Source organism: Letharia columbiana, assembly GCF_014066305.1.
Source record: "Letharia columbiana isolate WasteWater2 chromosome Unknown Sc0000060_s1, whole genome shotgun sequence".
In the NCBI taxonomy this organism is placed as follows: domain Eukaryota; kingdom Fungi; phylum Ascomycota; class Lecanoromycetes; order Lecanorales; family Parmeliaceae; genus Letharia; species Letharia columbiana.
The window spans coordinates 1,808-24,457 of record NW_023501104.1 but is presented as its reverse complement, the minus strand read 5'-3'; the positions used below and the strand labels follow the sequence as shown (position 1 = coordinate 24,457).

Below are 22,650 nucleotides of genomic sequence, written 5' to 3'. Positions count from 1 at the left end.
GGGGGAATAGCCATCGGGTTCCTTCTTTGGGGGGGTCGGGCGGGGTTGATGGGGTGGGAGTGGGGAGGTCGGGTGAGGGTGTGGAGGGCACGGACGCGGGGTTCGTGGATGCTTTGGCGGAGGCGTGTGGAGATGGTGGGCTGAGTGGGGGGTTGGGTCGATGTAGAAGGGTGATGGATCAAACGAGAGGAGGATGCGATCGAGGGGACTTTCGAGCCGATAGGTTGATAGTGTCCTTCCTTCCTTCCTTCCTTCCTTCCTTCCGTTTCAGAGGATTCCGCTGCGTGGACAGAGCACGCTTCCTCAGTCGATAAGTCGGGGGGGGGCCGTTATCGGTATGCGGGGACGTAACTTCTGAATAAGTATCCTCAATGCATCCGCCGATGGAAGTTCGAAGACTGCCTATCGGTATTCAGGACGTCGCGCTCAGTCTCTACGTAAAGAAGGAGAATGTAGTAAACGTCATGCATGGAAGGGATTCCAAAGCTCCGGTCTCGGAAGGCACTCGAATCCTACATGATCGTCCTTGTCAGCGAAGGGATAACATGATTCCTACTTCGAGCGGCCGCCTTTCTGGGGGTTAGCGGCTCTCATGATACTTGCCGCAGGAGACACGTGTCTATAGCGGAGCAGCATATCTACTCGTCCTACTGTTATTGGAGGTATTGAGTTCGTATTAGGTTCGATTCCTAATGGCGCTGGTACAATGGTGTTGCGCTGCTTCTTATTTTCTCCTACACCAGCATGTGGCTCTTCATTCGACTTCGTCTCTCCCAGAGCCAATGCGTTCTCCCCATCCGCCCACGCATGGATGTAGCTACAGTCTCACTCCAGGTCTTCGCCTCATGGGTAAGGGGGGTTTTCTTAGCGCCGGGGTAGTACATATGCTAGCCCTGGCGTTGGGCCGGTTCAAACGCGTTTAGCTGTTCCCGTGACCGTTCAAAAAGATGTGAGACCATTCATGAGTTTCTCAAGATGGCCAAGTCGATTTGTCTCTGATTGATGATGATGAAAGTGTGTCACTACGGAAAGGAGGCAACGCTCGGGATTATATTTCCCCTCCCCCCCCTAAGCAATTTGCTCAAGAGTCTGGTTTTGACATATTCACCTTCCACCTCAGTGAGGTGGCTGAAACCTGCGAAATTTTCGCCCGCATGGTTTGCCCCCTCTTTGCCTGCCTTGGCTGGAACCTCTTACACATTACAGTCTTACTGTTACAGATCTATTGAATCATGTCCCGAATAACCTTGTTCTACTCATAGCTTTCTTTCCATACCAGCCAATACCCCTAGCGTTCGAAGCAGTGAGAGTACTTGAAACGGACATGATCCATTGCTACGGTTGTAGTTGCCAACAACGGACCTACCGTTCGAAATGTCTTTCATTCTATGTCATCGCCCGTGTCCAGATTTTCTTCTCATACGTATTGAGCCGTGATATAACTATCCCATCCCCGTCTATCTGTTGTTCCTCGTACAACCGCAGACGGGACAGTAGCGCCAAAGCCTCCTTTTCTTCGATGGGGGCTACAGTCACATCTTCTTCGTCAGTCTCATGATCCCTTTCAACTCCACCGGTGCTGTAACACTCCACAAGCGACTCGAAGAAATCGTCATCGTTGTCGTTGTCATCTACAATCTCTTCGACGGGGTCGATGAACGTGGCTATGTTCATAGCGGATCTAAAACGTTGCTGCTGTGAGAGATATTCGATCTGCTGCTCCATTTGAGCCACGGCGTTGTTGAATATCTGATCATCTTCATTGACGAGAGTTTTCCACTCCTCAGTCTGAGGAGCGTACTTGGGCCCCAGTATATTTGACTGGACCCAGCAGTTTTGGATTGTAGTCGGTGTGACATCGTCCTCCCATGCGGCAATGCCCCAGCGCATAGCTTGCAGTACATTCATTGACTTCATAGGATCCCTATTCTTATCGTACTTGTTGCACATGTTTGTCAGCCATCTTCTTCTGTAGTGGGCCTTCCATGATCGAGTGATTCCCTGGTTAAGAGGTTGAAATGTAGAGGTGGCATTAGCAGGGAGAACCAGGATTGTAGTATTTGCAAGACCTTCAGGAGATTCGCGAGGTAGGAACTGGACGACCGCCCCGTGAGCAGAAAATTCATCAACAAGAAGGCACACTTTCCGGCCAGCCATTTGCCTGTCGAACCATCGCAGGTATTCCTCGAATATTACGCCCGTCATCCAAGCCTTCCCATTGGATCGCCAGACAGTAGGAAAATTCTCCACGCGAACACCAGAACGGTCGAAGCATCGCGGAGTCTGAGCCTTCCCAACGAACCATGGTGCGAGCTTTCGAGTGCCCGTGACGTTACAGGCGAGAACTACGGTGATCCGAGCTTTTTCCAGCTTGCCGCCAGCCTTGCTTTCGCTCGTGAGATCATCGTTCGGGCTCATCTTCCAGAAGAGAGCTGTCTCGTCCATGGTGTATATATCCTCGCACTTGTAGATCTTCAGACCTTTACGAAGACCTTCGAGCTCCGCTTCTACGCCTACTTGATCTAGAGCACCGGACTTGCCTTTGCGATAGTATCTTTTGACTTGGTACCGAGCTTTGTAGCTGTCCAACCAGCCCCCTGAAAATCTGGGGGGCTCGACGTTGCGGTATTGGGGGAGTTCATAGAAGATTTTGTTGGCGATGTCCCTGAGAGTCTCTTTCGAAACGGTAACTTTCTTCTTTAGCATTTGCTGATGCCAATCAAATACAGCGGCTTCCAGATCCGGCCAGTAAGATGTCCGTTGTCTCTTGGCGTCAGGATTTACAGGGCGGTCTTCTTCATCGAGGTGCTTGAATGTATCGGAAAGGCTTTCCGATATCGTGGACTGATTGAGAACCCTATGGTACTTCTCGTAAAAGAAATCAAGCATCTGATTGGTGGTCCATTTGCCATTCTCCTGGATCAATGCTTGTTGGTGTATACGGAGATCCTTTCGCTGTACATCTGTGATAGGGTGGCGACGCTGTTTCGGCTTGGGTGGGTTTGGATCGCCGGAGTCCGAGGAAGCCTCGCCAAGAAAGGCCGGGGAACGCCTTTTTGAGCCTTCTGAAGATTGGAGATTATAGTTTTCCATAGTCTGCAATCGCTCAAAGCTGGATTTCTTTGAGCCAAGGATCGCTCTAACCTAGATTTCAAGTAGGCTGCAATCGCTCAAACCTGGATTTCGTCGAGCCAAGAATCGCTCTAACTTAGATTTGAAATAGGCTATAGAAAAGCAAAAAACTTGAGCGTACTTATATCTCGGCAGGGAAAATAACGGCCGAAAGCAAACTGATAGCTGCGGCAGACAGCGCAACGGCCAGCTCAGCCCCAGATTCAAACGCATCATCATCGCAAACGCAAACTCTCCTCCGAGCATGCATTGCGACGTGGTTATTTGTTCAGCTTGGAAGCGGACAGGCTCTTCAGCCAACCACAAAAGAGCTTTCCCAGAAATAATTACGGCTCAAAGACTTCGTCCTGTGACAGACAGGTTGTCACCCTTTTCGAAAAGACGACAGCGTCCTTGTTGCCATCCTAATACTGCTAGTAAGCAGTAAAGAAAGAAGTAGATATGCATGACGAGAGGTAGTCGCTGTTGCGGGGTACCCTAGGGGAAAGCTGAAGAACAAGGCTAAAGTTGCTCCAGCTCTCCAAAAAGTCTTGGCTGAGAAGACGAAGGAAACTGAGAAAGCATAGAAAGTAGAGAAAACAAGTCAAAGGATTGGCATGATTCCTATTCTGGAACGTTTTTAGCCGTACTTTCAGCCCTTGCTCCTGTCATTGTCGTTCCAGAATCTTCAGCGAGGCTGCTGCTGGGCATGCTGCCAAATTATCGGAATACATCGTCTGTGTATTCCAGCATCTACCGTTAGCCTGTAGCCTCCATAGTAGCCATGTAACGTGTTTAGGTGAAAGAAACGAGAAGTGAAGCATTGCGTAATCGGAGGGAAGCTTCCTGACCAATTTGCATAGCGATTCCTTGTCGAAATATGGAGCGTAGACCTGTCTTGTCACGGTCATTACTGTTGATGGCCTCGCTCTTCTTCGCGACTTTTCCCTTAGCACATTGCTTCTCTCGCTCCTGCTCTTGTTTCGCTGCTTGCTTCAGCGGCGTAGTCGATTGCGCTTGCTGAGGCAGTGGCCCGAATCGCTGGTGGAGTGCCGAGTGAGGCATGTCCTCCATGAGCTTGATGATAGAGCTGATTCACTCTGGTGAGAAGCATGGATATCTGATTGCTGAATGTCATGATGATCGAATAGCGTAATGAAAGGATCAATGTGATCATCGTATGGAGGCTCAGGGAATGAGTGAGTACTGGTGTATAAGTGTATCTGACGTTGAAATAATGTAGGGTCCTAGGGGAGAGATTGACAACTGGTGTATGCTTTTCAATAGAATCGAGACCGTCTTCTTGTAGGACCAAAATTTCTACCGGTGTGGCTTCCATCTGCAACGCTCGACTGTAATGTGTGCGCAGTGCGCAAGGATTCGTCCTGTGAAGAATCATATCTTTTTTCGGTATCCTCACTTCTTCGAGACCAGAATGTTGATGAAAGCAGAGAGAAAGATGTTCCAATTGCATTTGAGTTCCAAATCAATACCAAGGGATGGGGTCTTCTCTGAGTGCTCTCTCCCTTCGGAGACAAAAGTTTTGAATTGCGATAGGGAGGAGATCCAGCTTGGAACAGTATTACGAGTATGCCAAGGCCTTACTAATCCTTTGGTACTACCTTCACCTACCGTGACCTTCCTATACGTGACTGTATCTTCTACGACCTCTTAAGAGATTAGAAACATCAAATAGCATAAAGAGAATATTAGTTAAGAGATATATTATTCCAAGATAATTTTCGATTAGCTACTTTTCTTTTTATTTACTTAGATTATAATTATTAAGTAAAATAGAAGAGAAACTATTTAAAAGACGAAAGTATTGGAGATAATTTTCGATCTACTACGTTCGATTTCAGTTATTTAGAGCTAAAGCTATAAAGTAATATTAAAAGTAACTTATCTAAGAGACAGACGTATTCGGGATAACTCTCGATACACCGCGTTTATTTTCAGACACTTAGAGCTATGAGTGTAGAAGTATATAGGAGCAAATCCCATGGCCTTGCTACATTTCGCAGCTCTCGACTTATCATTCTTACGTACATTTACAGGCGCCAGCCAGAATACTTTGACTGTTTATATGAAGATGCAATTTCCTTGCCACCCGAAGGACAGATACTCTTGAAACTTATCCGGTTACAAGTGTACATTGTACGGGGACCAGCCTAGTTAATCTGACTGTTTATGTAGAAATATAGCTTCTTTTCACTCAACATGCAGACAGTCTTGACATTTGTCAGGCTATAAATGCCGGGAGCAGCCCAAACAGTTGAACTCTTCATGTAAAAGTACGGCGATTTTTCACTTCAAGTATAGATATTCTTGGCATTTATCCGGTTACAAATGCAGTTTTGCTAGGGGTAGCCCAAACAATTTGACTGTTCGTATAAAAACACGGTTTTTTTTCACTCATAGTGCAGATAATCGTGGAAATTATCCGGTTACAAATGCAACTTTTGCGACAGCTAGCCCGAATAAGTCGACTGTTTATTTGAAATACAGCTTTTCCCACTTAAAGTGCAGGTATACTTAGGATTTCTCCCACTATACATGTCACCGTTTCGGGAAAAGTGCAATGCATATACCCGATTCTTCGGGCTTGTTGCCTACGGAACTTGGCAAGAGTCATCAGGAAATCCATAAACTTTTGTGGCAAACATATTAGGGCTAATTACTAATTCATACCCCAAAATAAAAAATTACTGAATCATACCCCTAGGGGTATGATTTAGTAATTAGGGTATGATTCGATAATTTGCCATTCATGATTTCGATAATTAGCCCAAACATAATACGCTAGTAACTATAATACCTGCAGGCTACCGAAAAGACCATCGCGGAAAGTAATAGAGTGGCGAAAGTGAGCGAATGAAAAAAATGACCGAGATATATGCTTGAGATGCTAGCTTGTCGTCCCCATCTCTGAAGATCCTCAGCCGAACCTGCCCAATGGTTGCTCAAGGAGCCATCCGTCAGACCCTTCCCACTCTATCTCTTGCTAAAGACCGTCATCAGTAAACACTCGCTCAGTGGCAAATGCGGGAGAGAATGGATTACCCTGGTGTACACCATCGTAGCCTCCTCTTCTCCCGACCACCCAGGCGCTCCGGCTCTGGCCCTGCGCGTTTGGGAAGCTGGTATCTTCCGCTGATAATTGGCGACCCTGAAGTCTATCGGTGGCATTTGGACCGTGGTCGGCCCGCAGAACTGGTTGTTGCTTCCCTCGAGGGTGAGTGCTGAGGGTCTCCGAGAGTCGATCCAGATGATGAATTGCATATGAGTCTCCCAGGTTCGGCCTTTTGCGGACAACTACAGATCTTTAAACCCTTTCCCCTGCATATCGTCGCTGCTTGCATACCTTGTAGAATTTGATCCACAGCGTGCCCCTGTCGTCTGGACCCCCATACGCAACCTGGAGCGCGCCGTACCATTTGTGGATGAATTCCTAATGACCTTGGTGTTAGACGTCCTTCCGCCATTGTCGCGGACTAGACAAGCGGTGCACTCACTAGAATATCACAGAGAGCGTCCATGTCGCCGAAGGCCACTCGAAACTGGCGACCAGGTGGGAGACCGACTGAGTCGAGACTTGGTAGCGTAGTGGTCAGGGTCCTCAAGACTTTGAGTTGTCTCAAGAGATCGCACACGATCACTTGGACCCAGACTGGGCGTGCTCTCAATCTGAATATGGGCTCCCACGCCTGCTGACTGACGACATTCTGCACGTACAACATTCTGGGAGAGGAAGCTGGAAGAAGTGCGGCTAAGTATAGCTTGGAAGGTAGGGGAGGCGCTCTATGGGATGAGAGATCTCTGCTGCTTCAGGAGAACTTGGAGAGATGGGATGGAACAGAGCTCTAATATACTCGCACCGTAGTCATGAAACTGCTTGTCGTCATCGAGGAGAACCGAGGCAATCGTTTTTTTAGCGCCATCGCAGCGGTGAATCGGATGTATCACGGTGGATGAATCAGGTGGCTCGAAAGCCTGCATCTTGGTTCGCCACCGATCATGACCGACATCAGGTAGGATCAGCTTTTGGTCACAGGACTTCTTGGAGACGATAGCCTAAAGAGTCAGTGCAGGACGTGATTCTCTTGCGGCCGACAGGTTTTTAGTCGATGAGTCACCTTCTAGCAGCTTTGACGCGACCGTGAAACAAGCTTGGAATTTCTACAAAAAGTAGCAAGGCATATAGAGAATACTTTTCTCGTGGGTATCGTGAAGAAGTCAACAAAAATGAGCAAGTACACGACTGTAGCGAGACAGTTCTGTCATGTTGACAGCATTCTCAGCGCAGAATTTGAAAAATGTAACCATACGTTGATGAAAATGTGATTGGTGGACTAAGCCGCCGATCAATCTCTCTTCGAGCGGCTGCCTGCATAATGAATGATCCTCCCGCATGGTTGCTACGCAGAGGTGGAGGTCGGAGCCGAATCTTAATGCCTTGCTCAGCTTTCACAGAAGGTTCGGGTTACCGGACTCAACCGGATGTCACCATCCTCTACGGGTTGGTGGGGTCGGTAGGGTTGGTCGGATTGGCGGGGATGCCTAGACCCAAAGAGGTGTACTCCAAGTCGGCGAATCTTGGAACTGTTACTGGCAATCTCTAAGTGCAGATTTCAGCCGATTCCAAATACGGCGTGGTGTTGGCCTCGACAGAATGGCTCAAAAAATCTCTCTAAAGAAGATGAGAGGCACTAGAAGGAAAGATACACTAGGATGACCCTTCATGTACTTCTAGAGGAAAGCCTTGAGGCGATTGGTCTGTTGTAATCCGCAGCCGCGGGTCAATTTTAGCAAAGTTTTCTCGAAAAGACAACAGAGTGTGTGAGAAAATCTGCGCATTACACCTAGGGAGACTCTGCAATTGTGGTATGTGCTCTCTGTTTAATATTCCATTCGAAGGTAGAGACGCCTGGCTTGAAAGAGCCTCGTTTGGCCCAATCTTTCGGCAGAGCATCGAGCGTAGAGCGAGAAAACAGGTCTTTCCTCCAATGACTGAAATTCAGGGTACCTGACTAAAGGTGTATCGTAGGAGAGTGTAGCGAAAGTCACACCTAGAGGCGATTTCAACTTTTCAAGGTCAAGACGTGCGCTGCCAGAAAATGCAACATCATAACATAACGCACCTTCATTGGTTCTCGAATGAAGTGAAGGGATGTTGCATTATCTTAGTCGAGTGCTCTTTCTCGAAATTTTGAAGACAAACAGCCAGTCCGTCCTGGTTGATATCCACAAAAGTATGCGAAAAGAATCTTTCAAGCTGTCCTCCATAGCTGAGTGGCTCGGAAGTCCAAAAGAAAGTGCTCGTACCGAGTTATCTATCGTGCTCTGGACAATCATTGCAGCATCTACAGATCGCCGGAAGATTTGAGCTTTGCTGTTATCGGGGTTTGCTACTTCTTCCTAATATGCCACGTAGGTTTGTTTGTCTTCGGTTTTCGACTATCCTTTACCCTTCGATCCCATGATCCTCCTCGTTTCTTTCAACGTCAATCTAAAGAACAACCATGGCTTCATACTCGTCTTCAAACACCGAGCCGGAGAGATGGGCAAAGATAGTTACGGGAGTCGATAGTGGGCGGCATCCGGAAATCATGATAAACGAGGAGGGGACACTTGTTGCTGTTTCGATGCCCAGTGCCAAAGGTGCTAGGATCCAGAGTTTTTTGGCTGATGTCTTCAAGGATGGCGACAACGAATGGTTCAGCGCCGTCGGTGACTCTGTCGAAGCAAGCAAAGGGAAAGCTGCCGATTACGGACAGCCTGAAAGTAGCAAGAAAAAGAAGGTGTCTCTTACACAGCAACGTGCAAACCGTAGGCAGGAAAAAAAAGATAAAGGGCAGGTAATGCAAAGGGCAGAAGAGACCAGAGACAGCTACTCACCTGCAGAATGGGCAAGAATCATGGGGGAAGCGAGTACGGAAAGACCTCAGGGAGTGTATATCGAAGGAAAAAAGCTTGTTGCGACCGATCATACTACTTTGGATGCCTCGAGGAAGCTTGAGTTGTTCATAGCGCATGCGCTTAGACATGATACAACAGGACGTGGAGAAGTGGTGGTAAGAGGAGATCCGTCACGGCGCTCGTGAGAAGCGACTTGCAGAGTCAACAACCTCGTACTACGGAGTTCACACAATACAGGCGCTGCAGGTTCTCTAGTAACCAATCCTTTGAAAGTAGTCGCAGTAGGGAGTTCAGATGAAGAATCTATTCGTCGTGCTTTCTAGCTTTCCAAAGTAGCTTCTGCGGTCCGTTGGTGCAAAATTACTCAACCGCAGCCTCGACAAAGAATTCGGAAAAAGGGGGAAACCGAAGAAACAGACGTTTCAAGAGACTGGTTCCCGGTGGGCATGAAGTGATGCCAGTGAAGAGATGTATCATAGCTCCGTTGCACGGCCGTCTGTCAGCGATTTGTAGATAGTATCGTTCCGCGAGCTGCAGGTATCGCTGAAATGTGACTGAGAGTTGCCAAGGATCCAATATATTCAACGGGCGAGAGGAATAGATGGAGTCCTGTCTTGAAGATGTCCATGACGTTAATTTGATCGCTGATACCGGCTTGGTGCTGGGGCTGCCGGTTGTACAGCTTTGTACCCTTGCAATGATCCTGGAATTTGGCATCTAACCTGATGGATGGCATGGTTCTTGATCGTTGACAGGCATCAGTTTTTGCTCTCTAGAAGCAATTCGAGATATTAGTGGACTGATGACGCAAGACAAGTCGTGCTGGGTGTGAAACCCAAATACGGCAGTACCAAGCTAGCTAACAAGATAAATGGAGAAGTTGAAGTTTCAAAGATGCCACTATATCTAGCAGTCAACCAGAAAATCATCCCCTGCAGAGTTGTAAGGCTTGATCAGATCGAGAGTTTTTGGCACCGAGATCACATTCTCATATCTTATTCTTGGAGAAAATGGCTTGGCAACGGCTTGCCGAGGCTCACAAAATTGCCACATGGTTTGATAGCTAGTTTGGTGCCTTGAGCCTGCCCATGAATCCATTGAGCTTCAACGGCAATACGCCAAGAGAAACAAAGCCTCAACAAGATTTTCTCGTCGGACATGAACGTGCTCTGAGGTCAAGCCATAGGTGTCCAGTATCACTTCACATACATGTGCAACAAGAACAGCGTGTGCAGAACGGGCCATTGCATCCAGATTATAGCGGCAGAAAGGCTGAGACTGCACACGGCATCTTGAAAAGGAATCCCACAAATCATCCCAGATATCCTGAGTGTACATTCAGATATATTCACACCGTCCCTTACGGAATAACAAGTTTGGCTGGTCGAGTTGTCGTCCTGTCGCACAACGCTAAAGTACTCTACTAGAGTACACGCGCGGCTCCTAAGCGCTCTGGCCCCAGTTATGGGGAGAAAGTACACCCTCGATGACCTCACTATTCAACCCTGGATCCTCACAATGGCGCTGTCGACACTCCTTGCTCATTCTCCAAACTCTACATTCAATCATGGCGTCCCGCGCAGAAACCATCCAGCAAAATCACGAGCCCCGCCCTGACCCGCAATCCCTGACTTCCAATCCAGATGCCTCCCAAAACTCCTCCACTGGCGTTGACTATGAGCCACATCCTGAGCAGTCAATCAAGGTCTCACCAGAGAGGGAGAAGATAGTGAAGAGCATCACGAGCTTGTACTCTGGGAGCGCCAGCGAGGAGGACATGCAGGTGTACGCGAAGGAGGCAATCTACGACGATCCATGGAGCTATTGTGACACCAGGTATAAAATTGCGGGGCAGTGGTACGGTACGTAAGAAGATTCAGCGTGTGCCGCTACCACAATTCGTTTGCTAACGCTGTTTTCGGCTTAGGTATACCCAAAGTCATGGCCTCCTCGAAGACCCTGTCCACCGAGATCGTCTCTAGCACCGACACAGAGCTCATCTTCAAAATGAAGCAAGAGTACACTCCGCGGGTAGTTCAGTCTACGAAGCCGGTCAATAGCCTGGTATCGTTGACATTGGATGGAGAGGGAAAGGTCAAATACCACAAGGACATGTGGAATGATAAGGACTACAGCCATGAGGGCCTGGGAAAGATCATGAAGACATTGAATGGGGATCACTTGACGAAGATCACGAGACCGCCAGGGGATTTATGAGGCATTGCCGTAACGAAGAAAGGCTAAAGGCTGGCAGGGTTATGGCGTATGACTGGTTGTGATTGGCAGCAGTGTCGGGATACTGAATTTTCTATCCGGTAGCATGGAGCGTCGCTCCTTGTTTCTATAGTCCGCCTATTTTTTGAATGCCGGGTCTACACCCTTCTTCCATTCGTCAAAGCTGATCCCCGATCCTGCAAAAGCCAGAGTGTTCTCTAATGAGACCTCATTCCGCCATGGAATGGCACTCTGAACGCCTCCTTTTTGTACTGTCTTCGCTGCGGCTCTATTTGCGAAATCCACCAGCTCCATCATACAGGTGAAATCTCTGGAACCCCTCCCACTTTTTGCCAGCATACCCGCATAAGCGCCCACAAAAGTATCTCCAGCGCCAGTGCTATCTATCACTGTCACCTTCTCTCCTGGGGCTTGCAGGACCCGTTGTATTCCAGTATCTAGGTAGATTACTCCTTCGGCTCCAAGAGTGACAAGGACATGGCGGACTCCCAGATCAATAAGCCGCTGTATGTGCTCGCCCCAGAGTGCCCAGGAGTTGTTTTGCCCCGTAGTACTTGTAATGATGCTAGCTTCTGTTTCGTTGACGATTAAATGGTTGACCGCTGAGTAGGCTTCTTGCGGCAGCTTCACGGCTGGTGCAGGATTCAGCAGTACCTCCACATTTTTCTCCCGAGCAAGCTTCAAGATGTGTAGCACCGTAATCAACGGTATCTCAAGCTGTAAGATAATCAAATCTGGCAAAGGGTCTGGTAGACTTTTGAAGTCCGATGGCCTCAAAGCATAATTCGCATTCGGACTCATCAAAATCCTGTTCTCCCCACTCTCCTCTTCAACAATGATGACAGCCACACCGCTCTTCTCGCCATCTTTCACTCTGACACCATCAACATCAATACCATTGCTGACCAACCCATTAATCAAGTCACGTCCAAACATGTCGTCGCCAACGGCGCCGATCATGTTGATGGTGCATCCCGCTTCCTTAACCTCTGAGCCTTTCTCGCGAGAGAGTCTAGCACAGGCTACTGCTTGGTTGGCACCTTTTCCTCCACAGCCCGTGTCGTACGACGAGGTGATCAGAGTCTCTCCTGCTGCTGGGACGCGGGATGTGCGTGTGATTAGATCAGTGTTGAGGGAGCCGATTATCGTGATATTTCGTGTTGGCATACTGACGAGGAAAAAAGCCAAGTCATTCACCTGCTCGAAGACCTGAGTCTTCCACAAGAATGGAAGATTGGGAAGAGATAATCACCGGGTTACACCTGCGCCAAGCCATGAGGCTGAGTATGGGCACCCAAGAGTGTCCCTATCAGCATTTTTATACCGACATTCTGAAACAGAAAATAAGAAAGACACACTCAAACACCATTGTACCAGCGCCATTAGGAATCGAACCTAATACGAACTAACTACCTCAACAACAGATATCTGTAGCATGATCTTACAGAAGCTTCATCAATAAAGAGTAGACAAGCAGTGTACTTATGCCCTGATTGGCAGTAGAGCCATGGAGGTACCAAAAGAGCCTGGTGTGTCGAGCAGAGCCGCCGCTTCTGCTAAAGGAATCTATGAGTATAAGCCCTTTCCTTGTGCCGGGATGGAACGCTAGTAGGGGGATCAAAGTAATTCCGGCCGTCTTAGCATCATTTTTCGCCACTTTACGCGGAGAAGATTTACGCCCCCAAATTAGAAGAGTAGCTATCTATATATTAATACCCTCTATATATATAAAAATATATTAAAACTGAGTCGAAGGAATAGGCTATATCGCTCACATCGATTACGCCATCAACTTATTTCTCGCTATATTAAAATTTCGTCAAATTCGAGTCTCTCTATCTATTAAAACCTTATAAATCTTTTATTTAGATACGCGTAATTAATTCGCTTTTAACGTCGTTAATAGCACGTAAGAAGTATAATAATAATATTATATATACTTTCTCGAAGCGAGTAGAACTAGATAATATTATATATAAAGAAATTTAAGCCTTTAAAGTATTAGTTAATTACAGATCTTTAAGAGGCGAATTTACTTATACTATCGAACGAGAGTCTAAAAGAGAAATTATTATATTATTAAATACGTCTAAAATTAATAATAAAACATCGAGGTTTACGCGACAATCTTCTAAAAGAGTTAGAAAATAATTACTTAAAAATATAAGAAAGAGCTTATTAGAGACGAGCTATAGAAGTATATCCTCTATCTACTAATATCGTCGCCATTAAGAAATTTAATACTTTCTATAATAACTTAAAATATGTAATTAATACGTCTACGAGAAGCTAATATCGATCTTAAAAGCTCTAGCTCAAATTTATTATATTAATAGAGGAGAGAAACGAGCTAAAGAAGACTCAGATATATTAAAAAAGAATTTTATTATAAGAAAAGCTCGAAAAGATATCATAGCTAAAGAAAGAAGAAGGCTATAAAATAGAAGATTAAGACTAATACTATAATTATTATTTCTATCGATTAAGTATTAAAGTAATCTCTAGCGATATCGTAGAGAAGACTTTAAACGCTATTATAAATACTATTACTTCTATATAATTAATTAAATATAGCAGTAAAGATAAGAATAATAAAAAAGATTATTAAGATTAAGAGAAAAGCGGTTTTAATAAAAGAAAGAAAGCTTAAAAAATAGTAAGCAAGGATCGAGAAATCGCGATTCGGTGCTATTAAAGAAAATAACGCTATTGCTACTACTATAGCTAAATTCTCTATAACTATATTTAATACTTTTTAGAAAGAATTAAAGCGTACTTCGAAGCCTTAAATTCTAGCGAACCTAGATTAAAATAGCCTATTTACTCTATTCTCGCTATTCTTTATTAAAGAGATATTTAAGACTATTACGCGAAGTATTAATATATATACCTTATAATAGCTTACTATATCTCGAGAACGAGACTCTATTAAATTAAGGATTTCTAATAAAGATTTTAATTAGCGTTCTTAATAAGTTATTAATATAAATAAAATTAAGATATTTATAGATAGTTTAATCTATATAGATATTTATTAAGAAGACAAGATAGCAAGCTATTAAAATAAGAAGCTATTTTATAATACGTATTATCTTATTATAAGTAAGTTATTATTATACTAATCGATTTATTAGATCTTATATATATATCGCAATTATTTATAACTTAGAATAGATTTACTTAATTATAGCGATTTTTTTATATTAGCTCTTTAAGTAATAATATATCTATAGAGTTTATAGAAGAAGAGATAAAAGTAATAATCGAGAAGGAATTAAAGTCTTAGAGGCTTTAATAATAATATAAAATAAAGCCTCTATTAACTTCTTTTAGAAATTACTATTAGAGATATTAAAGGCTCGATAATAATATCGCTATCGATAAGATAATGATTCGATTTTTTAGATGATTAAAGTATATCGTCGATATAAGAAATAAGTCTATTAAACGGGGGTATAAGTTCTAGACTCTCTATAAAACTAGATATCTATATAACTTCATATACTACTCGCGCACTTTAAAGATTAACAAATTAAAATCACGTAAAACGCTAATAGCTATCGAATCTATAGTATATTAGCTTACGCTTATACTACCTCCTCTTTCTTCTAATAAGATATATACTTTTTACCTCGATAACCTCTTTATATTAATCTCGTTATTTTACGAGCTATAAATTATAAGATATTAAAGTATATAAAACTACTCGTATAAATAATAGCGTTAATTTTCTAGTAGTTCTATAGGTTATAAGGGAAAAATAGAGTTATAAGCTATTCTAGAATACGCTTATAGCTATTTTAGTAGACGACGTATTATATCTAGACTAGATTAATAATAATACGATACTCTCGCTATCTACGATATATATCGTAAATAAAATAAGTAATATTATTAAGAAGTAGCGAAAAGACTAGATCTTACCTTCATTAATACAAAGACTATAAGAGAACTTATTTAATAAATAATCTAGGGCGATATTTAAGATTTTATATTATATTAATAATTATAACTATAATATAAGCTCGATAAATATCGCTAATTAATATCGCTAGGCGTATAAGACTTAGAGAAAGACTATAAGAAATTAATATTTAATCTTCTTTTAAATATTAAATTATAGTATTATTAATAGCTTTAAGATTAAAAGTTATATAGACTATTATTAAAAGAAGAGATAATATAAAAACTTTAGGATTCGACTATATAAGAAACTATTCTCATTTAAAGAAGAGGTTAAAGTTAATAAATATATCACTTATCTAGATAGTAAACGATTTAATTAGACTATTAAGTATATTAAAGTCAAGCTATATAGTAATCTTATAAGAGTTATAAAGAAATATATAATATATACTTAATATAAGTATTAGAATATTATCGCCGAGTCTAGATCACGTATATCGAGTTTAAAAAAGCGTACTTTTAATACTTTATTAAATTCTAATATTTCTATAAAGAAGAAATAGCTTTATTATATATTATATAACTACTTTAATTATTAAATCGCTTTATATATAATAGAAGATAAGAATTATTAAGAGCGGTAATATAAATAAATATAGTTCTAAAGTAAGCTTATAATTATAGTAAGTATATATAGTTATATAGAAGCATATATAAAACTAGTATATAATTCGATTATTCTTCGAATATAGCTATTTTCGAGCTTATTTAATAGCTATATAATCGTACTTCTTTTATTATTCTTCTTTTATATATTAACTATCTATCGCCCATTAAGCCATCTTCTCATCTTTACCTCCTTTCTATCAATTATCGACTATCTCTACTATCTTTCTCTTTCTATATAATATTATTTAGAGTTATTATAGATAGTATAGATTAATAAGAGATAATTCTAAAGCTATATTATAATTATAAACCTTTCACCTTATCGTATCCTATTATCTTATTATCGTATTCTACTATTTTATCATCTTCTACTAGATTAATCTCGCGTACTAAGATCTAATAATAAGTCGTAAAATAAGATATTTCTAATACGGTTTAGCTCTCTAATTACGTAATATTTAGAGAGTATAATTATAATATACTATTTGCCTATATACTCGATCTTCTTAAGAATTTTTTTAATAATCTAATATCTAGAGGTTCTACTTAATTTTCGATAATTTTTAATAAAGAATACATTTATTATAGATCGTATTTAAGCTAGCATTATCGATTTCTAAAAACAATTTTTTCTTTTAGATCATTACGGCTACTCTGTTTAGAGCGCAATATTACTTGATAAAGATTACACCAAATAATAATGGGATCTGCGCTAGACGTTGGATTTGACCAATCAATAGCCCTGTCCAAAGAACCCTACTAGCGTGTCCATCCCGAGCACAAGGAAAGGTATAAGCCCTTACAGAACGCTTCTCATATACGACTACTCAAGGTCACCCCTCAGAGCATGGCGAACTCGGGATCGGGAGAGCTGGTCCAAGTACAGCTCGAAGAGTACTCCCTGCAGCAAGCTCCACTATATAAAGCCTTGTCATACACTTGGGGCACGAACGAAAGGCCCGAGCAGATCACCATTGGAAATGACTCCCACCTCAGTGTCACCGGGAACCTACTTGCATTTCTCGTGTATCTTTGTACGAAAAAATCAGTGTTTTTCTGGATTGATGCAATCTGCATCAACCAAGATGACATTCAAGAGCGAGGCTCGCAAGTAAGGCTAATGAAGCAGATCTACCAGCAGGCAAAAGAAGTTGTCGTGTGGCTGAATCAACCATCCTTTACGACGTTTGCCGAGAGTATCGCCTGGAACATAGTCAAGAACAATAAAGATCGGCGGCTCGCCAAGCTCCCTCTGTGGTCACTGAAGATGTTCCACCACCCGTGGCCCATGCGAGTGTGGGTACTTCAAGAGGTTGTCTACGCCCAAAACATCACCATAGTGTCCCAGCGCGATGATAATAGAGTAGGATACATCACATGGGATGAAGCTCTGGATTTTGGCGCTGAGTACCTAGACCGATACAAACATGACAACCGCAACACCCCTGTGGATGAAGACATTGAGCTGTCAATAGCCATGATGATTGCCATGAATGACTGGAGAGGTAAAGCTGAAAGTGACATCTTCAACCTGACTCTTTCCGAGCTCTTGTCGAATACGAGATTCTGCGGCGCTAGTGATCCCAAAGACAAGGTCTTTGCCCTTTTAGCCCTCGCGTCGGACGTGGATCTCGATATTTTCCAAATCGACTATGGAATGTCGTGGAGGAATCTGTCCGTATGTCTCGCTCGACATACAATTTCGCAAAGCAATACGCTCGATATCCTACGTTGGAAAGGACTTTCTAGGCCTACTCCGCAAGTAGATGTTTTGCCGTCTTGGGTACCAGACCTATCCAGTCCGGCATTACTAGCACCCATATATCCTTATGATTGGCCGAACCGAGCTAAGCTGAGTTTCGAAGACAGTCCCGATGTCACCCTCATATGTGACGAGACCTCTCTCGTTGTAAAGTACTTGACGATTCATGATGTACTTACCATTGCACCAGCTCGCATGACAGCTGATCATATAGAAAGATACCAAGACATGCTGGCCGTCCTACAACAATGGTACCAAATCGCGAGAGAACATCCCAGCTTTGTGGACGATCAGAAGAAAAGGATCGATTCATTTTGTGGTACCTTGAAGATGACTTTCGGCTCGCAGGGAGATGAAGAAGACATAGAAAAGGTCTACAGCGCTGGGTTAGGATGGCAGTGGCACTTCAGGAAGCTCATGGGGGAGGATGTTAGCTATTCCGAGCCAGACGACCCTGACGAACTTGAGTACGATCTTGATGATGCAAGAATCCTCTCGCCAGAGAACCCACATCTTTATACGCCTTGGGCTCGTGAAGTGATGTTTGGAGAACTCGATCACCTCCAGGGACGCTCCTTTGGGTTCACCTCCGATGGGCAGATGACGCTTCTGCCACCAGGCGCCCGAGAAGACGACCACATATGCCTCTTGTATGGACTCCAGCTTCCCTTCGTTCTACGAAAAAGCATAAATGGGTACTTTCAAGTCATCGGTACATACTACGTTCATCACCATGTCGACTGGGACAAGTTTGAAGCTCGGCAGACTTGGGAACAACTACAGTCGATTACGCTTCGGTGAATCTTGTATCTAGAATGCTTGACCAGAAAAATCCGATACTAGCGAAATGCCAGGATCGCCAGTCCCGAGATTTCAAATATCCGTCTTCATTCTTAGCCAATCGGAGTTGTTCCCGCCCTGCCGTGGCCTTTCAAGATGGGTCCCTGCTCTTATGTCAGAAAATCTAGTACAAGGTCTCTGTGAAGTTATGGTCATATCTTCATATCCATTACTCCCCAAATTCCAGGAAACATCATTCTGTGGTGAGAAATATGCGTTGATCTTAGCCTTCACTGAGCGCTCACAGAAATGCGGACCTCTTGACAAACAATTCTCATATCCCGAATCCTGGATCAGTAGTAAGAGTGGAATCCTGGCTGATGATTCAATTGATACTTGGAAGCGCATTTGTTCATGTGAGCATTTGACCAGTGACAAGCTCAGACACCCAGAAGAGAGACCCTCAAGGATACCAGCAAGGACAGCTCAACACATAACTCCAACACCGGTGGTCAACCTCTTCAAATCACCATAACCCCAAACTTCCACCCATGCCTTCCAACAGCGCGCCCACCATGGCCAAATCCTCCAAGATGCATTCCAAACACCACCGAAACCACCACCACACCATGTCCTCCACCTACACACCCCAATACTGCACGTACCCGCAACCCACCGCGCGCAACCCCACCTGGCCCGAAAAACAAGCCGATTTGATCCTCTGCCTCCGCGACGTCTCCAAACCTCCCGCCAAAATCCCAGACCCCGATGTCCGAAACCTCCACCCTGACAGTCAAATCCACGTCCGATGGACAGATCCGGATCTCGTGCGCGCATTGGTGCGTGTTTTCGTTTCTACTCTTCTCAACACACTCTCGAAGTTTCTTTTCGGGCTATGTTAAAAAGCGACGAAGGTCGACTGACTCCTCCAGGCGCAACTCCAGGAATCCCTCCCCCGAAAAGTCAACCTGTCCCTTCACTACGGCGGTCGCGACGTCACTGCCGCGACGTGGGTTACTGTACATCAGGTAACTATTTCTTTACGCCTTCCTTCCTTCCTCCCTTCCTCCCTTCCTTCCCTTCCCTCCCTCCCTCCCTATCCCCCTCCTCGACCCATGCAAATCAACGCAAGCTCAAACCCACAACGGCGCTGGCGACTGACACGTCCAGCACGACCAGACATGGCCCGACGGCGTTGCGGAGCTGAAGTACGTACTGTGGTTCCACGAGTACGACGATTTAGACGTGGAGGTTGGGGAGTTGGAGGGGATAAAGTGGGGTGGTGTTAAGAAAGAGGAGGAGGAGGTGAAGGTGAAGATGGAGGATGTGGAGGCGTGGTGAAGGAGGAATGAGGCGATGGTCTGCGAGCGGAGCAGATAGGGAGGGCGAATCGAGTTGAGTTGAAGAGATTTGGATTGGATTGGATTGGAAAATCAAAGTCTATCTTACTCTGATCGATGAGCTTTTATAAGCCGCCTTTTTGTCCCCCTTGCGATTCTATTGTGATTAAAGTCTGAAAATTGAACTGTGCGAAGCATCTTACATATCCTCGTACAGACTCATAACGACACAACACCGACCGTCGAAAAATTTCACAGCCTCATACATAACTCCGTAGTGACCATTACAGCCCACTCCCCCATCAAACCCTCCTCATGATATCCTTGTTGACATACAGTCTCACCATCGCCACCAATGCCATCGCTAGCACAGCGAGAGATCCGGCCCAGAACATAGCTGGATGGTATGCCGCCAGCGTGCTCTTTTCTCCGCCGTGGGCTTCGAGCAGATACCCAGCGATCGGGGCGCCCTGCAGCGAGTCAATCAGCATTGCTCTATCACTCTCAGGCCGTTCTTCACTCATGGGAGGTAAGTAGGCTCGTACCATCAAGTAACCGCCAGCCCAACCCGTCACAACCATGCCCATAGCAACCGAGACCCTCTGCGAGCCAAACACCGTCCCGACGACCGTCGGCATCGTAGCGAAGAATGCTCCGTTGGCAGCACCGTTGATGATCACGAAGACGACCAGAGGCCCTAGCGAATCCGAGACGGGCCAGATCACGAACATGCTGACGGTTGTTAGGAACAGGCCTATGAAAAGCGTGTTCAGAGGTCCTAAGGCGTCGGCAGCGAGACCAGAACTGAGGCGGCCGACCCCGGAGGAGATGTTGAAGCCTGCTACCAGAGCGGCACCGGTGCTGGATGAGAGGCCGAGGGAGGCGCTGTAGAGGGGGATGAAGAAGGGTGGAACGAGGAGGGGGAAGGTGGCAACGACGCCGACTAGGAAGATGGTGACGAATTTGAAGTCACGGAAGAGTTTCCTATGGAGGTGGTCAGTCAGCGATCATTTCATGCGAGGGAGGGATAGGGGATGGGAACCATTCGATGAAGGTTGCCGATCGTATTGGGCATCGCTCTTTGATGAGCCAAGCTGCCGGTAGACCTGTTGCTAATGTCAAGAGGCCGAGGATTCTGAAGGTCCAGGCTGGGCCGACGCGCTGTGTGATGGCGTTCATTGAGAAGCTGATGACCGTACCTCCAAGGCCGCCGCCGGCGCAGACAATACCGTTGGCGAGGCCGCGCTTCTTGTGGAAGTACTGTGCCGGGGTTACGTTGATGACCTAGTGATGTCAGTTGTTGATCTTGGGTATCATAGCGAATTGTAGGTTTGAATCACCATGAAGCAGAGGCTACCGTCAAGGCGACAATTAGCACGTAAATTAGGTCAAGTGAATGAGCTGCATCGTACCTTGTCCCAATCCCGGACACCACGCCAGCGGTGACGAACAATCCGCCCACATTGTGTGTCAGAAACCCACTCAGTATCTCCCCCAATGCCAACATGGAGATCCCTAGGAGCGCAGTACCCCTCGCTCCAAGCAATCGTATCACTCGCGCATTGACAAGAGCAAGAAAGGCTATGCATGCGAAGTCCAAAGACCCAATCCAGGAGAGGGTTGGGGGAGAAGAAAGACCCTGCTTGAACAGAGCAGCTTGCATGACACCCCAGCTGTAGACAGTGCCTACAATCCAGAAAGATATGGAAAAGCAGGCAAAGACGACTGCCCAACCATAACCACCTTCCGGGGCTGTGGAGTCAGCGTATTGGGAGGCATGAAGGATGTTGTCGCGGTCTTTTAATATCCGCCGCGCACTGTGATTGGCTTCGACGGGGGTTGAGGGTTCCGTGAAGGTAATATCCTGAGGCTTTGACATGTCGTTGGCTTGCTTTTCCATCAATTGACTTTAGCTGTGCCCAAAAGGTAGGAGATCAAGACGTTGATAAGAGGTTTGATAGGTGTTGGGTGATCTGCTTTGGCCTGGGCAGCAAGACTGTAATATTTCTGAATCAATCAACGTGAAAGCTTGACGGCGCCAACGCGATACCTTGATGCATAACCGAGCAATAGGGACTAGATCGTCCACCATATTCGATGACGATTACCTACCACTTTATTCAAGATCAGAATGTACTCTGTTTGGTCTTTTGACAGAGATGATACATCCACCATTCGCTACAACTGGCTTCGGTGATTAAAATTTCGCTCCACAAACGACTGACAGGCCCTGGTGCAACCTTTAGGGGCTCAAGGAGACTCGCATATGACGGCGCTGTAACTGCTGCAGGAATGAGGTAGGCATCTTCTCACGGTACGTTCGTCTTGAGTGCTTGCCATAAGCTGAGATGCTCGCCCCAACTAGATACGCAGCCAGTCAGCCGTAACAGCGGTCTTACATGCAAGCTCTTCGCTGTGAATGTAACTGTCCCCTTCCCCTTCTTCAAGCACGTGGTTTGTTTCAAGCATTTAGCGAACGGACCACGAGGTCGCCAGAACATGAGATAGGAAGATCGTAGAGTCTAGGCCTTCATCATTAACTTGTCCTTATACAGTTTTCCATATTACTGATTGGTTGTAGGGTAAAGAGTCGGAAGCCTAGACGGTCTTCTATCTCGATACTCGCCCCTGCGGCCGTAAAGATGTGTCAACTTCTACTGATAGTGGCGACTTATTGCAAACAAATAACTACAGACCTGCGTGGGTGTGAGAATCAGCTTATGACGGATCCACAGTGAAGTCCCCCATAAATCCATCTCCTCTCCTTTGCAAACCAGGGTAGACGGAGATTATGCACGACTAGAACCATCTCATGATGTCGACGGAATCACGGAAGACCCAACCACCGTAACGGCACTGCATCGCACGTCACTCCCCTTTACTTATGATCCATCCCACCCATCCTTCAGGTCTCGCGTGAGTTCAATG

General features: G+C 45.1%; 8 protein-coding genes across 8 annotated transcripts; 4 read left to right on the top strand and 4 right to left on the bottom strand.

Annotated features, from left to right (window-relative positions):
* Positions 1-3,906: 3,906 nt before the first annotated feature.
* HO173_011267 (uncharacterized protein) lies at positions 3,907-4,185 on the bottom strand (the record flags this gene model as incomplete). Its single annotated transcript, XM_037313148.1, has 1 exon — positions 3,907-4,185. One exon carries the CDS (start codon positions 4,183-4,185, stop codon positions 3,907-3,909), a length of 279 nt encoding a protein of 92 aa, XP_037159943.1.
* A 1,864-nt stretch (positions 4,186-6,049) lies between these two features.
* HO173_011266 (uncharacterized protein) lies at positions 6,050-6,851 on the bottom strand (the record flags this gene model as incomplete). The annotated part of the gene is made up of 4 exons (XM_037313147.1): positions 6,050-6,115; positions 6,175-6,426; positions 6,476-6,562; positions 6,627-6,851. 4 exons carry the CDS (start codon positions 6,849-6,851, stop codon positions 6,050-6,052), a joined length of 630 nt encoding a protein of 209 aa, XP_037159942.1.
* Positions 6,852-8,633: 1,782 nt separating this feature from the next.
* HO173_011265 (uncharacterized protein) lies at positions 8,634-9,215 on the top strand (the record flags this gene model as incomplete). Its single annotated transcript, XM_037313146.1, has 1 exon — positions 8,634-9,215. One exon carries the CDS (start codon positions 8,634-8,636, stop codon positions 9,213-9,215), a length of 582 nt encoding a protein of 193 aa, XP_037159941.1.
* A 1,382-nt stretch (positions 9,216-10,597) lies between these two features.
* Positions 10,598-11,247, top strand: HO173_011264 (uncharacterized protein; the record flags this gene model as incomplete). Its single annotated transcript, XM_037313145.1, has 2 exons — positions 10,598-10,892; positions 10,958-11,247. The coding sequence occupies 2 exons, from the start codon at positions 10,598-10,600 to the stop codon at positions 11,245-11,247; spliced, it is 585 nt and encodes a 194-aa protein (XP_037159940.1).
* A 135-nt stretch (positions 11,248-11,382) lies between these two features.
* HO173_011263 (uncharacterized protein) lies at positions 11,383-12,432 on the bottom strand (the record flags this gene model as incomplete). Its single annotated transcript, XM_037313144.1, has 1 exon — positions 11,383-12,432. One exon carries the CDS (start codon positions 12,430-12,432, stop codon positions 11,383-11,385), a length of 1,050 nt encoding a protein of 349 aa, XP_037159939.1.
* A 4,255-nt stretch (positions 12,433-16,687) lies between these two features.
* On the top strand, positions 16,688-18,403 carry HO173_011262 (uncharacterized protein; the record flags this gene model as incomplete). The annotated part of the gene is made up of 1 exon (XM_037313143.1): positions 16,688-18,403. One exon carries the CDS (start codon positions 16,688-16,690, stop codon positions 18,401-18,403), a length of 1,716 nt encoding a protein of 571 aa, XP_037159938.1.
* Positions 18,404-18,957: 554 nt separating this feature from the next.
* HO173_011261 (uncharacterized protein) lies at positions 18,958-19,723 on the top strand (the record flags this gene model as incomplete). The annotated part of the gene is made up of 3 exons (XM_037313142.1): positions 18,958-19,221; positions 19,315-19,410; positions 19,553-19,723. 3 exons carry the CDS (start codon positions 18,958-18,960, stop codon positions 19,721-19,723), a joined length of 531 nt encoding a protein of 176 aa, XP_037159937.1.
* A 301-nt stretch (positions 19,724-20,024) lies between these two features.
* Positions 20,025-21,601, bottom strand: HO173_011260 (uncharacterized protein; the record flags this gene model as incomplete). Its single annotated transcript, XM_037313141.1, has 5 exons — positions 20,025-20,706; positions 20,765-20,828; positions 20,922-21,006; positions 21,063-21,075; positions 21,135-21,601. The coding sequence occupies 5 exons, from the start codon at positions 21,599-21,601 to the stop codon at positions 20,025-20,027; spliced, it is 1,311 nt and encodes a 436-aa protein (XP_037159936.1).
* Positions 21,602-22,650: the final 1,049 nt, after the last annotated feature.